We start from the raw sequence: 15,291 nt of genomic DNA, 5'->3' as shown, positions 1-15,291 counted from the left end.
AAGAGCCGCATTAAGCCTGCCTCAAACAAACGGTTTTCAGTACCACTTGCCTTTGGCCTCTTCCAGTCAACACGAGGTTGTTCTCTGGCATCGTTGTTCTTCCACTGCTGCATGATCCTGGCTGGAATGGTGTCTGTATAATTAACCAACTGGAATCCAGTCACATTTGCACCACTTTCCTTGAATTTTGCTAAATCAATATCCATGAAGCCCTAAAGAAGAGAAGCAAAACAAAGAAGTGAATGAAAGTGAAGGGGACTGTGTGATGTACATATTATCCTTCCGTACAAGCCAGTTTCCTGGCTTCTGTATCCTTGTAATGCTTCAGTGCAACAAAACTGGTTGCAATGTGATGGAGATAATGGAAGCCAAGGAACATATGGTGTCCTGTGATGTGGCTTGATGTTTGGAGTCATCTGTTCAGCCTTGAGTAGTGCTCTGAATTGTGAGTAGCTAGTGGAAACAAGACTTAGTAGCTTTAACTATGACAGGACTTTCCATCTTATACAAGCAGTTCCCACCACTGATGAGGATCAAGCCCAGACCTTAATAATTAGCTCCAAAAAGTGAATTGTGAGAAGGGTGGAGAGAGAGAGACAGAGGGAGAGAGAGAAACTCTGTTGCTTCCTCCTCATCACCTTTCAGCAAATTTGTCATGCATAAGAACATGATCAGACCAAAGGCTCTTCCAGTCCAGCATCCAGTTTCCCACAGTGGCCACCCAGATGCCTCTGGGAAGCCTACAAGCAGGACATAAGGACAATAACTCTCTACTAGATGAATACTCAATAACTGGTAGTCAGAAGTAGCATGTAGTAGGGAAGGGTGAGAATTTCATCAAAATTGGATTTGGGACCAGAATTTTTGAAAGTCTGCATGCCTGCTCTTTTTGCGGACCGATCCTGAATATTTTGAGTTTCTGTGGCTTTTCCCCAACACCAGATTTTTTTAAAAAAATATTCTTTCTCTTCTTGGCTTGCCATAGGACTTAACAGTACGGAACTCTATTTGCAACCAATACAATTTCCTCCTATTTCCTTTTCCTCCCTCTGTAACATTTTCTGCCTTGTCCCTTTGACTCCTTTCACCTCTTTTTCTTTTCACTCATAAATTTCCTGAGACCTCTTTTAATGGTGAAGGAAGAAAGAAGTACAGCATTTAAAGGGTTAATACTAGAGATTAAAAGGGAAGCTAGAGAGTTTCGCCCACCTTAAGGTAAGTCTAGAAAATGTGTGCAAAACTCTCTAGGCTTTCCTGTTAATCTCTGTAGTATTAAATGTTTCAATGCCTTTCTACCTTGTTCCTAATTTCTTACACTTAAACTGAAGTATCAAATTGGATGAAAGCCAAAGTTGGTAGAAACAAAGAAAGGCAGGATGGAACTGAGTTCAATTTGACAGAATGCAAGTGGATTGGGACTAGTAAATGGAGCCTAACCCTAGCATGTAGTCACCATAACTAGTAGGCATTGATAGCCTTAGCCTCCTTTACTTATGTCTAATCTCTAAATTGGTGGCCATCACCACATCTTGTGGAATGAAATTCCATAGTTCAACTGTATGAAAAATTATTTCATAGAATCATAGAGTTGGAAGGGGCCTTGTAGGCCATCGAGTCTAACTCCCTGCTCACAGCAGGAAATCCACAGCTAGAGCATCTCCCGCAGATAGCTGTCCAGCCTCTGCTTGAAGACATCCAGCGAAGGGGATCCCACCACCTCCCTAGGCAGTCGGTTCCATTGCCAAACTGCCCTTACTGTCAAGAAGTTCTTTCTAATGTCCAATCTGAATCTACGCTCCTGCAACTTAAAACCATTAGACCTAGTCCTACCCTCTGGGGCAGCAGAGAACAAATCTGTACCCTCCTCTATGTGACAGCCCTTCAGGTACTTAAAGAGTGCAATCATGTCACCCCTCAGCCTTCTCTTCACCAGACTGAACATGCCAAGTTCCTTCAACCTTTCCTCATAAGACTTGTTCTCCATACCGGCTATCATCCTTGTCGCCCTCTTCTGAACCCGCTCCAACTTGTCTATATCTTTCTTAAAATGAGGCGCCCAGAACTGATCGCAGTATTCCAGATGAGGCCTGACCAATGCAGAATATAGTGGGACTGTTACTTCCCTCGACCTGGAAACGATAGCTTTTGTCTGTTTTGAATCTTCCAACATTCTGTCTTACTGCATGATTCCAGGTTCTAGCATGATGAGAGAGGAAGAAAAAATCTCTCTTTATCCACATCGTGCATGACTGTTTACATCTGTAGCATGTTCCCTTTACATGCCTTTACCCCAGCCCCAAAGTTTTCCTGGTAGGGGAGTTGCTACAGATTCTGATATTTTTGATTGCGGGTTTTTTTTGCATCTTTTCCTACTCTACAATATTCTTTTTGAGGTACATTTAATTTATAAAATATTTAATAAAAACATTTAGCTAATAAAATATTTAAAGTCCCTGTGATCCCTAATGCAACACACAGTGTTTGAGTATCCTGAATGGCCTGAAATTGTTGCTGATGTAGTTGTCGTTATTACTATTATTATTATTGCAACAACTATTATTCTTACAACTAGTTTTCTCCTTCAGAAAGGCCGACTTTACTATATTTCAGTCCCACACAGCCAAAAGAAGAGGCCATCATGGGATGATGACACGAATTTCAATGTGAAAAGGAAAATAGGCCCATTAGCCAGAGTACATTTTCATTAGGGCTGCTTGACTAATGGGAAAATGTATTCCTAGAGAATGATTCAATGGGGAAAGTGTCAAAATTTGCAAGGAGCATTAGTCATAAGGAGATACTCATCCAACTCTAAATCTCATACACTCAATCAAGTGTCAATAGAGGATAAGACACGCTCAGATTAAGGTCTATGAAAGAAAGAAAAGCTATAGAACAACTGACTTTTCAGTTGACCAAAAGGTAAATTTTCATATTTAGCGGTCAAGGAACAGAGTAGTCTATATGACAGTACTGTAGTTCTAGAAAGCACGTTACCTACCCTTTCACCTTCTCCATCACATAGATGTTTATTTCTTTAAGAATTTACACCTTGCCCCTTGAGAGTCACCACTTCCAAGGTGGGTTACAAAAATGATAACAGAACAAACAAATAATAACAAATATTCAATGACAAATTAAGACATATGCACAGCCACAGAACACACAACAGTAAACACCAGTTACAACAGGAGCAGAATTCATACCAGCTCAACCTACATTTCTTTAAAAAATGGAGAAAATAAAGTGTTTGACTGGTACTGAAAAGACAGGAGTAGCCACTGGGTGAGCAACCCTGGACAGAGCATTCCAGAGACTAAAGTTCGGAAGGCTGTTTCTCTGATCACCAATATATAGGCTGGTTCAGGTGGGAGAAGGTCCCCAGCTGAAGGGGGTGCCAGAGCACCAGGAGAAGGGATGAATCCTTTCTCTAGCAAGCTAATGGGATGAAAACAATGTTACGTTTTATGACTGTTTGTGGCATATTAGCATAGAGGGAGTTGGAGAATGAGACCAGCTTGCTATTCTATGTATCAACTTATCATAATAAATTGGGTATTGCTGCTCTTTGGTGTGTGTGCGTGTGTATTAATTAATTAAATTTATATCCCACACTCCTTTCCAAAGGAGCGCAGGGCAGCCAAACTAGATGTTATGTTACATGAGTTCACTTAATGTGCCAGCTTTTTAAAAACGCATATAGTAGCTGTTGGGGTAGAGCTGATAATTATCAGGATCACAGTAGATGGGAAAAGGGAAATTTAACCCTTTTGTCCTCTGCTGTGATCCTGGCAAAAATCTCTCCTTTGAAACTGCTATTTACACTGGGAGAAAATCCACCATTGGCCAGTGGGGGGGGATTTCCTCCAATGCAAGTAGCAGCTTCAAAGGAGAGATTTCAACAGGGCCACAGTAGGGAGCAAAAAGGTGAAACTCTCCCTCCGCACCTACTGCAATCCTGATAATTATCAGCTCCATCCCAGTGGCTAAAGAAGTTAAAGTGCATTTGATGTTATGCTTAGTTTGGCTGTAAACAAACCAATGTGAAAGTGATGATCTCTCACAGATTTTTTTTAAAAAACATTTATTTATTTATTTAGTTAAAAGCATTGATAAATTGCTCAATGTTTTTAAACATTAGAGCTTAATTGTTCCTACTCAATTTCTCAGGACATGTAGGAGAAGAGAGATGTGAATGGGACTCCAGTGCTGGGTGTTGGTGACAATGGCAAATAAGAGAAAGAAGCCAAAGTGAATGTACAGGCGCAGCTTCTCAAATTTTGTAATAGTCTGCTTATAAACAGCATGTTCTAATGCTTTTCTGCTTTTTTTTTAATTTGACCTCTTTTTTCCCTGCTAGCTCTTTCTATTAATTGATTTGATTATAGTGCCTTAGAGGCAGTTTTTGTTCTAGTATTATTGCTAGCCGCCTAGAGTCCATGGGATAGAATGGCCTATAAATCTAAATAAAGAAATTCAAAACTGCCCACTGTGTAAGACAGAAGCTAGCTTAAAGCAAAACAAAACGCCAAAGTGTTCATAAAACCAGCTAGGTGGCAAATCTGGGTAGCAGCAATTGTAAATATATTCCCATCTGCATTAAAATTCTTCTACATCTTCAAAAGTGCCCATTAAATTTAAAAACAAAAAGCAAGCAGTTAATAGAACTTGGCAAAATTCAGCCAGCGCAGAAAGAATCTCTGGGCAGTGCTGGAAAGGTGAGACTTGAAAGATACATTTCAAAGATGTGTAATAAATATAGATCTTTAAAACGGCAATAATCTTTTCCTGCTCTTCTCAACAATTTATTGTATGGGTCATGCTGTGTAAATTAAAGACAAACATATGGTAAGATCAGCAGACAAAAGCTCACTCTAGATCATTTCAGTTTAGCTTTAGCATGCTTTTTTAAAATAGTGTAGGTAATATACCTTTGGGAAAAACAACAACCCTTAAATATGTTTAGCACAACAGAATACTCAGAAACTGGAGCTGCAGCATCTATATCATTACTTTCTCCTCTTTTTTTACTGGTTGTATAAATCCCACTAGAATGTAAGCCATGACGCAGGGCCAGTTTTAAAGATTCCCTTGTTTAAAAACAGTACCTAATTACGTAACAGTTCATTTTTTAATCATTTGAATGAGTTGTATCCAGTTGTTTCCCTCCGTTGATGGAAGGCCCTTTGCTCTAACTGAGGCTTCCATGAATGGAAGGGGGAAGGTGATTTTTCACAAATTCTCCCTTTCTTTTACAGCACCCTTCACTGCCTCCCACTTTGTTCTGGAGAATTTCCTAACCTCTGGAGCAAATATGGGGGTGGTGGACGAGGGTGCAGCTGGAAGGGGGAAGCAGCAAAAATTGTTCCCTGCTTCTGTTCCTGGAAGCCTCTGGGGCGTTGAAGACCTTTCTGTGAATGAAGGGACATAACTGGGCGCTACTCTATACCTATGAAGCGGCCCTACACTGAGTCAGATCATTGGTCCCATCTAGCCCTAAACTGTCTTTTGTACTCTTACTGGCAGCAGCCCCAAAGGGTCTAAAGGAGAGGTCTTTCCTGGCCCTGCTGCCAGAGAGTCTTCTAACTGGAAAAATGAAATGAACCTGAGGCTTTCTTCGTTTATTTATTTATTTAAAAATATTTTTATCCTGCTCTTCTACCCTATAATAGGGCACTCAGGGCGGCTTACAAAAATAAAATCAAACACATATGTAATAAAATTGTAAACAGTAAAATCAAAAATACATTAAAATAACTTAAAATGCATAATTCATGCAAACGATACCCTTTGCCATTGTGTTGTCATGATATTTTATTTATATATTATGCACTTTATTATTTCATTTATACCCCACATTTCCTTCAAGGGGCTCAAGGTGGCATACCTCATTTCCCCCATTACAACTATCCTGTGAGGTAGGTTAGGCTGAGAGTTGACTGGCCCAAGGCCACCTAGTGAACTTGATGGCTGGGCGGAGGTTTGAATACTGGTTTCCCAGATCTTAGTCCAACACTCTAACCACTACCTCACACTGTCTATGCTTGGCAAGCATGTAGCACTGATAAATGTGTGGCACATAAATCGCTCGTGGAGTCTGGTGTCGAGTTGGAGATGGTACACAACCTCAGCACAAGGACATCTACTTGGGACCCTTCAGCTTGATCGTATGTGGTCCAACAGCAGAATGACAACTGCTAGGATTGTGCCATAATACACAGGGTCAGAGGATGACTAAACCCTGGTTTCTTTGCACACCTGTTGTCATGGGTTCAGGGCAGAAGGACATCTCAAACTGCATCCCATCCATCTTCCCTTGCTAAGCAGAGGTGTACACAAAGTCTTTTGAAACAAATATTTACATGTATTTGCTATTATTCGTTGTCACAAGCAGGGCATTTTCCCTCATTAAGTCCAGGTGGCATACCTTCAGGGAGAGAGCCTCTCTTGTACCCAGACTGTCTTGCCTTCATATGACCCTCAGTGGATCTTTGTGTCAAACCAACTCTTGCAAAGGGCTTCCCCTTGTATCCCTCTAGTGTGGTAGGACTGAAAAACATTCCTCGGCTGTAGCCTTTCCCACAGCTCTGAGATGTGTTCCAATGATCGAGTATTCCAACTTTCGGATTACGGCTTGTACTCAACCAAGTCCTACTCAGAGCAGGCCCATTGAAATCAATAAACCAAAGTTAGTCATGTCAGTTGACTTCAGTGAGTGTACTCTGAGTAGGACTACCATTGAATGCCACCCCTTATTGGTAAATACAAGTAAGCCACGAGGGGCTTTGATTCTGTCTTTTTTCTCCCTCTTTGTCTCGTGCCTTTTCCCCTTTCCACTCTCTCTTCTTTGCCTCCTCCTCTGCTTCCAACTCTCTTCCTGAGCCTGATCTCCTGTTTCCCCCATTTTAGACTTGTCTTTTATTGCACACTCTTTCCCTTTCCTCCACTCTCTTTCTCAAGCTCTGTAGAATTCTCCTTCTCCCTGTCCTCTCTTTTCCTACATTTCTCTATCTCTCCTTCTGCATTTTTCCATTCCTCCTCGCTGGTCCTTCCCCTCTCCTACTCCATAGTCCTTCCTACTCTTCTAATCTCTGCCCTCACCTTTCCATTCTATTCTTTTGACTGCTGAGGCTGAAACAGGTGCGACACCGCCTGCATCCAGGATGGCTCATGGGCCCCTGGTAGGTGCTGGAACATCACTTGTAGCCAGTGGAGGTCACTGCTAGACACCACTCTGAACCCTGCTAGTCACTGACACTATTTCAGATAAATTCCATTTATAACTGATATCAGAATCTGTATAGATCTAGCAGAGTTTCACTGCATCTGCATTATTCTGGCATATCCAAGAAAATAATTCAGCAGCAGAATAAAAACTGGCAGATGTACCAAGGCTTCTTCCCTTACTACAACAATGTAGTTATTGCTGTAGGATGAGAATACAAAAAATAATATTTATGTTGTGGTTAAATTAACACTGTTTCGGTAGAAATTGACAAGGCAAATGTTCAGTCTCACTGTGTTTGCTAAACCATTTGGATCAGTTATAGAACACTATAGTTTTGTCTCTGGGGTCGTGCTGTACGCAGCATTCAGAGTGGAATGAGCAATCTAAAATAATAGCAGCATTCTATTTTCTCCCCTATTTCTTTCTCAGTGGTAATGCTTGCATTTATTGTTACTGGGGAATGAATAGCAGTGGATTGTCAATGGCTGATCTACAGCAGCCCAGAATTAGAATTCTGACACCATAGGATTCTTCCCCACAGCATCTCAGGTGGACAATGAAGTGCCATGTGGCAAAAGCAAGTAAGCCCTTTCCTTTCCTTTGGCTTCTTCTCTATTACAGCCTTCCAAACGGTAATATATACTTCTATAGTGGACTTGATAAAGTAGTTCTGTTAATATCCAGCAGGTCATTTGCAGCAGCTAATGATCTGCATGTTTGGAAACACACACCTTCAACTAAGGCCAGTTCCCATGCTATTATTTTCACTTTCACTAATCCTCAAATCAACACAAGGAATAAGCAAGCAGTATGAGTTTCCAGATCGTTGAGCTATTGCAAATGCCAAATGGGTCATTTTAAAAAAATAAATATCAGATTTCTCCCAGAAAGGATAATTCCAGATTAAATGGGGGAGAGCGGCTGGCATTTTGTTTTGTTATTTGATTTTTAATTTCCCTGAACTGAGGCAGTACCCCCTCAGTATCCAAATCTCCTCTGTGGCAGGCTGGGGAGGGTTGGATTGGATTGGGTGGAGGTGTCCCTCTCCTTAGCCCTGCCTCTGTGAGCCTTTGCCTGTGAAATGTGGAGCTTCCTAATTTACCTGCTGAATGTGCAGATGACAGAAGAATAGAATCCCTGCCAGCAGCAGTCCATAGAAAGCCCCAAAATGTGGTGGAGAAGGGCTGAGCCAGCTCAGGATCTGCTGGATCTCCAGCTGCCCCACTTCCATCACTTGACAGTATTAGGTCTAAATCAGGCCCAATTGTCACATCAACTCCAGACTGGCAAAGCAATTTGCCTGCTCCCCGCCTTCCCCGTTGGAATGAAAGATGGGTCTGCGGATGCGGTAGTGGCTCTGCTCTCTCATGCTTTGCTGCTGTTTGACCAGGCTTTGGATTGTCCTGCTAGGAGAACATTTCCCAGCATCGTGCACATTGCTGCAGCCAATAGTCCTTGATCATGCATACTTGTTACTTGCACAGGTGCACAGTAATGTAGGGCTAAAAAGTATAACATATAAAGCACCGTTATTTGTGCAAATCACAGTGCTTCCTCAGATTCCAAAGACTGCAGTAAATGTCCAGGCAGAAATTCAAGAGGTACATCCTAAAAAAAGATGGTACTAGAAGGACATGGTGCAGCAAGTACTGGAAAATCATGTGCTGCCTGGAAAGGAGACAGAGACAGACAATATGAACAGATGAGGGAGTAGGGATTCACTGTTGCAATGCAAGAAAAATATGATAAACAGCTCTGCACATGTGATTTGTTTGTACCATTGGTTATAACTAGGGATGCCATTTTCCCCAGAGTAAAACTTTAGCTAAATTGTATATATGTACTGATTTGTTAAGAGTATGCACATATTAAACCTGTACACAAACTACACATCTAGCGTTTGCACTGACTCTTAAAAACAAACAAACCAAAAACCTAGGGGAAAAAAGGCCAAACTGTTTTAAAACCAGCCATATGGCAGCTTTAGGTCATAGCATCCCAGCCTTACACAGCTTCACTCTGTGCATTTGGCTTCAGCAAAGGAAATATTAATGGCAAACACAGCTACAAAGTGCCAGTGAGCACTAAGGGAGTAGATATGTTAACTTTGATGGATTTTCATGCTTCTTTTAGTTTAGAAAGCTTTCTAATATAAGTAAATTATGGAGAGGAAAAAACCCACATTCCATTACAGGAAGCTATCCAGCCAGGCTTCCCACTGCATCTTCAGTGTTGATTGATTTGAAAATGCACAAATCAAACACGGTATTGTTTTTCTCTTCAAACGTAGATGGAGCATCAGACTTACAGCATAGGGAACTTGAGATGACTCTTCTCAGATTGGACAGCTTTTCACCATATTGAAATTTATATTTGTTAAGATCTTTTCAGGAAGATATTACCCTGATGTCTGATGTACTTCCAAATACAGTTTACATACCTTAACTGGCATTTTAAAAATTGTCAACTTTGACAGTTGGGTGATGGTTTACATTACTTCCGGTCTTTAACATTGCTTCTATAGCCTGCAAATCTAAACTTCTGGAATAAGAGTCAACAGATATGAGTAATAATAACTAGTAGTGACTTACAGTAAAATCTTATAGATGTCTGCTCAGATCAGAAGCAAGTCCTATTGAGTTCAATGAGACTTACTTCCAGGTATGTGTGTACATGTATAGGATTGAAATCTTAAGTTGGTTTGCCAGTTACTGATTCAGATCAGCTTATTAGTTTTACAGTAATAAGAACAGTTTGTGCTGGCCTGAAGCAGAGGTGCCCCCTTCTCCCCTGACCCCCTGCTAGAGCCAACACTTTAAAGAACTCTTATTGTACCATTCAGTAGGGTTGCCACTAACACTATCAAAAAAGAGAAAATGCATCACCAAAATGCATTTGGGTGCACATTGGAGGACACAGATTTGTGTAAAATTTGAATTTGCTAATTTTTGTTTAGTTGCAAGTTTATTTATTTGTTTTATTAAATTTATATCCCACCATCCTCCCAAAGGAGCCCAGAACTAATAACTATAATATAAATGGAAGTACATCTTACCATAGTGGGAAGGCTGTGACCAGGTGACCTTCATTACAGAATGTATTTATTCTAACCCTTACACTGGGCTGACTACCAGCATTTCAACATATTCTAATGATATGCTACCATGTTAATCTACAAAGCAACAGCTACCAATATTTATTTGTAAGGAATTTTGAATGGAGTCTAGATAAGAGAGCACAACAGATAAAGTTTTCCCATAGAAGAACTCTTACAAAGATGTACAGCAGATGTCGCCTGTTTAACTGGTTCCGAAACATGTTTTGTATAATTTATTTATAATTTATTTATTAAATTTATATCCTGCCCTTCCTCCCAGAGGGAGTCCAGGGCAGCCAACAAAGACACTAAAAGCACTTCAAAACATCTTAAAAACATATTAAAACAAAACATCTTAAAAACATTTTTTAAAAAACAACAACAACTTTAAAACCATCTTAAAAGCAATTCCAGCACAGACACAGACTGGGATAAGGCCTCTACTTAAAAGGCTTGTTGGAAGAGGAAGGTCTTCAATAGATGCCGAAAAGATAACAGAGATGGTGTCTGTCTAATATTTAAGGCAAGGGAATTCCAAAGTGTCGGTGACACAACACTAAAGCTTCGCTTCCTATGTTGTGTGGAGTGGACCTCCTGATAAGATGGTGTCTGCAGAAAGCCCTCATCTGCAGAGCGTAGTGATTGACTGGGTATATAAGGGGTTAGATGAGCTTTCAGGTATCCTGGTCCCAAGCGGTACAGGGCTTTGTACACCAAAACCAGAACCTTGAATGTAGCCTGGTAGCTAATGGGCAGCCAGTGCAATTATTTCAGCATCAGGGTGACATGTTGGCAATCCCTGCTCCAGTGAGCAGTCACACCACTGCATTGTACACCAGCTGCAGCTTCCAGACCAACCTCAAGGGCAGCCCCACATAGAGTGCATTACAATAATCTAGCCTGGAGGTTATCAGTGCATGGACAACAGTGGTCAGGCTATCCCAGTCCAAAAATGATCGCAGCTGTCTTACTAGCCAAAGCTGGTAAAAGGCACTCCTAACCACTGAGATCACCTGGGCCTCTAGTGACAAAGAAAGATCCAGGCACCCCTAGACAACGAACTCCCTCTTTCAGAGTAAGTATGACCTCATCCAAAGCAGGCAATTGACCAATTATCTGAACTTGGGAACCACCAATCCACAATGCCTCCATCTTGCTAGGATTCAGATTCAGTTTATTGGCCCTCATCCAGCCTACCACCCAGTCCAGGCAGCGGTCCAGGGCTTGCATGACCTCTCCCGATTCAGATGCTACAGAGAAATAGAGCTGGGTATCATCAGCATACTACTGACACCTCACCCCAAATCTCCTGATGAATGCTCCCAAGGGCTTTATATAGATGTTAAACAGCATTTGAGACAAGATGATACCCTGCAGCATCTCAGAGCACAACTGCCAGGGGGCCAAAAAAAAACAATTACCCAATGCTATTCTCTGAAAACAACCCTGGAGATAGGATCGGAACCACTGTAAAACAGTGCCACTGATACCCATCTCACCAAATTGGCTCAGAAGGATACCATGGTCAATTGTATCAACCGCTGAGAGATTAAGGGTCACATTCTCCCTGTTCTTCTCCTGATAAACGTAGTCCATCAGGATGACCAACTTGTAATTGCTGTGCCACAACCCTCTCAATCACCTTCCTTAAAAATGGGTCCGGGGTTTTTTTTCAGGAGCGGTCAGATTACTGCCTCTTTCAGGTTGGCTGGGACCACTTCCTCTCGCAAAGACACATTGATCAATAGCACTGTTAATTCAGCCCAGTTTGCCTAACCCTCCTTTCCATGCAACAATTCACCAACTCCATTCAAGTGTTCTAGCCACATTGCCAATTACATATCACATGTAAGCTACAGTGAAGGAACTGTTGAAAGATTCTTCCATTCTTCTGTAGGAGGAGCAGCAACCTCTATTATGCTATTAGGCAAGACTGTATCTAAAGCTTTCTTCAGACAACCTGTTTATTGAGCAGTCCTCCTGATTGCTTGCACAAAGTTTATGTAAGAGACTATGTCTGGTCTTCATTGAGCATTTATGCTGATTTGCTTACGGGATGTTTATATGTCTTCCCTTTAATAATTGGTTCAGTCCACATTTTTCAGTGCATTTCCCCATCTTTAACTGCAAAAAGTCTGGGTTATTTTTTTTTAAAGGAGATTGGTTGTAGGTTGACAAAACACTTTAATCCACTTTAATTGCACAAACCTAAATTTTCAGTATGTTCTTGAATCCCTTCCTCAAAATAATGACAAGTTGAAGGCACTCAAAGATTCTGCAGCAGGCACCAGCCCATATGAGTAACCTGACTTTTCCAGTTCCTACATTCATCTCGGGGGGGGGGCTCTCCTTCTCCCTCCACATTTAGCAGATAAGATTCTAAAGGGCTGGCAGCAGTAAGCAGAAATATGCTCTTGCTGTGCACGAACTCCTAGTAGAATTTAGCTATTGTTTTGACAGTTCTTTAACAATTCCTGCACAGTACAGTCTAAAATACAATGTTTTCCTTGGGGGAGGAAATAGTCCCGAAGAGCCTGTCATAATTCTGAGGATCACTGGCTTCTTCTCCCTCCATTTCACACCTCCTACCCCCTCGAGGCCTGGTATCAAAATGCACAGCTCTTACTTACTGACGGAGGAGGAAGACAGTTTTGTCTGAGCCAACCTTTGTCCGGCTCTGCTTAATCTTACTACATGCCTTGTTATACTTTCCCTCCCCCACCTTGATACCGAATGTACTTCTGTCTCCATAATTCAGGACTCTTTCATCCCTGGGAGCAAGAAGGATGAATTATTAGACCAAAAGGGAACCCATTGATAGGGATGTCAGAGGAATCCATTGAAAATTGAGGAACCAGCCACACATATAAAGTCAGAGCACCCTAGCAAGGGAGCCTGCTCTACGAGCTAGAGGGGGCCCCAGCTGACGAAGCGTCAAGGCCCCAGCTGACAAAGCGTCAAGGCGAGTTAAGCAGCAGAGCGAAAAGAGGGTAAGTAGCTCCCATTTATTCCATTATTTAATTGAAGTAAAACAGCTCAGAGCAATAAGTAATAAGGGCAGCCCAAGGTCACCCTGAGCTAGGAGCCAAATCCTGAAAGAACCTATATCTTAGGAGACAGATCCTAGGAGAAGGAAGCCCATAGAAAGCTAGTTTTCAACACCACCCTAGCAGGAAAGCTTCAGGGGACACCGTAAACAAGGCTAAATTCCAGTCGGAGAGAAGGGGGAAAAGGAAACTCCACCGACACATACAGGGAGAGAGTCAGCTCAGTCCTTGCTAAAAAGGGCAGCTTCAGCCTTCCTGAAACACAACCACAAGCTCTGTTTCCCTAGGTTAAAGAAAGGTCAGGCTGTTCTAGGTGGGAAAACAACAAACACAAAAGACTTGCCTGGAAGGCGCAGCCCCTTGATTAGATTAAAAGCAGCCAAAAGCTTAAACAGCCCCGCCCCTCGCTCAGGAAGGAAGGAAGCCTGAGAGAATACTAAAGAGTTAAGCCCCAGCTGATAGCCATCAGCCTCAAGTAACACATCATTGGCTGGCAGCAGTAGCTGGGAGGAACCAGCCACACATATAAAGTCAGAGCACCCTAGCGAGGGAGCCTGCTACACGAGCTAGAGGGAGCCCCAGCTGACAAAGCGTCAAGGCAAGTTAAGCAGCAGAGCGAGTTCGGCAGCAGGGCGAGGAGGCCAGGGCCCCCCATCTCTGCCCGTCTGTTCCCTGACCTCAACTAAACCGCAGTCTCCAACCCACTGATGTAATAAACCTTAAACAAAACTATGCAGGTAAGAAGCCAGCAGGGGTGTGGGGGCTTTCCAGTGTTTTGCACCGCCTGCAGCATGTACGACTATCTGCCTGTTGGACAGAAGTCGTGGGTGTGCTCTCGGTGCAATGAGCTCCTGGCTCTCCGGGAAAGACTTCATTTCCTTGAGGCCAAGGTGGCGGACCTGGAAAAGCTGAGAGAGGCAGAGAGGTGTGTGGAGGAGGCCTTCAGGGACGTTATAGCTGTGTCCCACTCCAACGATGATAGCTCTCCTGCTATCATGGAGAACGATGGTCTTGGGGAAGGAGAGCATCCAGCTGAGGAAGAGGGAAACGATCCCTTAGAAGGGACCCATTCCTTGGGGGATGAGCAGCTATCCTCTCGTGCCGAGGATATATCTCCAGGGGGTGGAGGGATCCTTGTAGTGGGTGATTCAATCATTAGGAACATAGACAGTGGGGTGTGTGATGGGCGTGTAGACCGCAAGGTGTTTTGCCTGCCTGGTGCGAAGGTTGCGGATATCGTCCGTCGTTTAGATAGTTTGGTAGACAGTGCTGGGAAGGAGTCAGTGGTCGTGGTGCATGTTGGCACCAACGACATGGGGAAATGCAGCCGTGAGGTCCTGGAAGCAAAATTTAGGTTGCTAGGTAGGATGCTGAAAGCCAGGACCTCCAAGGTGGCTTTCTCTGAAATGCTACCGGTTCCACGTGCAGACAGGCCCAGCTTCGCAGTCTCAATGCGTGGATGAGACGATGGTGTCAGGTGGAAGGGTTTGGATTTGTTAGGCACTGGGGAACATTTTGGGACAAGCCGGGCCTGTACAAAAGGGACGGGCTCCACTTGAACCAGAATGGAACCAGACTGCTGGCACTTAAAATTAAAAAGGTAGCACAGCAGCTTTTAAACTGACTGAGGGGGGAAACCCTACAGGAGCTGAGAAAGGTCCGGTTCGGAATAAACCTCCCCCCTGGGATAAAAACCAAAGAAATGATGAAATTTTAAAAGGGGTAGGCCTAGAAGTAGGCATTGTGAGAGCAGGGGCACAGGATATAAATTCAGAAGAGCAAAATTACCACAGGCCTAACCACAAGTGCCAAAGACACTTGAAGAGAGACACTGCTTACAAGTGCCTGTATGCTAATGCTAGGAGCCTCCGAACCAAGATGGGAGAACTGGAGTGCTTGGTCTTAGAGAAGAGCATTGA

General features: G+C 42.8%; 1 protein-coding gene across 4 annotated transcripts in view; it reads right to left on the bottom strand.

The window, feature by feature from the left end:
- The window catches only part of GRIA1 (glutamate ionotropic receptor AMPA type subunit 1), a 307,786-nt gene that overhangs the window by 74,939 nt on the left and 217,556 nt on the right, over positions 1 to 15,291 (bottom strand). For all 4 annotated transcript variants that reach the window (XM_061617437.1, XM_061617436.1, XM_061617438.1 and 1 more), the window contains one exon: positions 51 to 212. In XM_061617437.1, the coding sequence (XP_061473421.1) occupies positions 51 to 212 (162 nt within the window). The remainder of the gene's footprint in view (positions 1 to 50; positions 213 to 15,291) is intronic.

The sequence above is a fragment of the Rhineura floridana genome, chromosome 3 (assembly GCF_030035675.1).
Source record: "Rhineura floridana isolate rRhiFlo1 chromosome 3, rRhiFlo1.hap2, whole genome shotgun sequence".
Lineage (NCBI taxonomy): Eukaryota > Metazoa > Chordata > Lepidosauria > Squamata > Rhineuridae > Rhineura > Rhineura floridana.
Note: the sequence above shows the minus strand (reverse complement) of the source record. Positions and strands in the feature narration are given on the sequence as shown.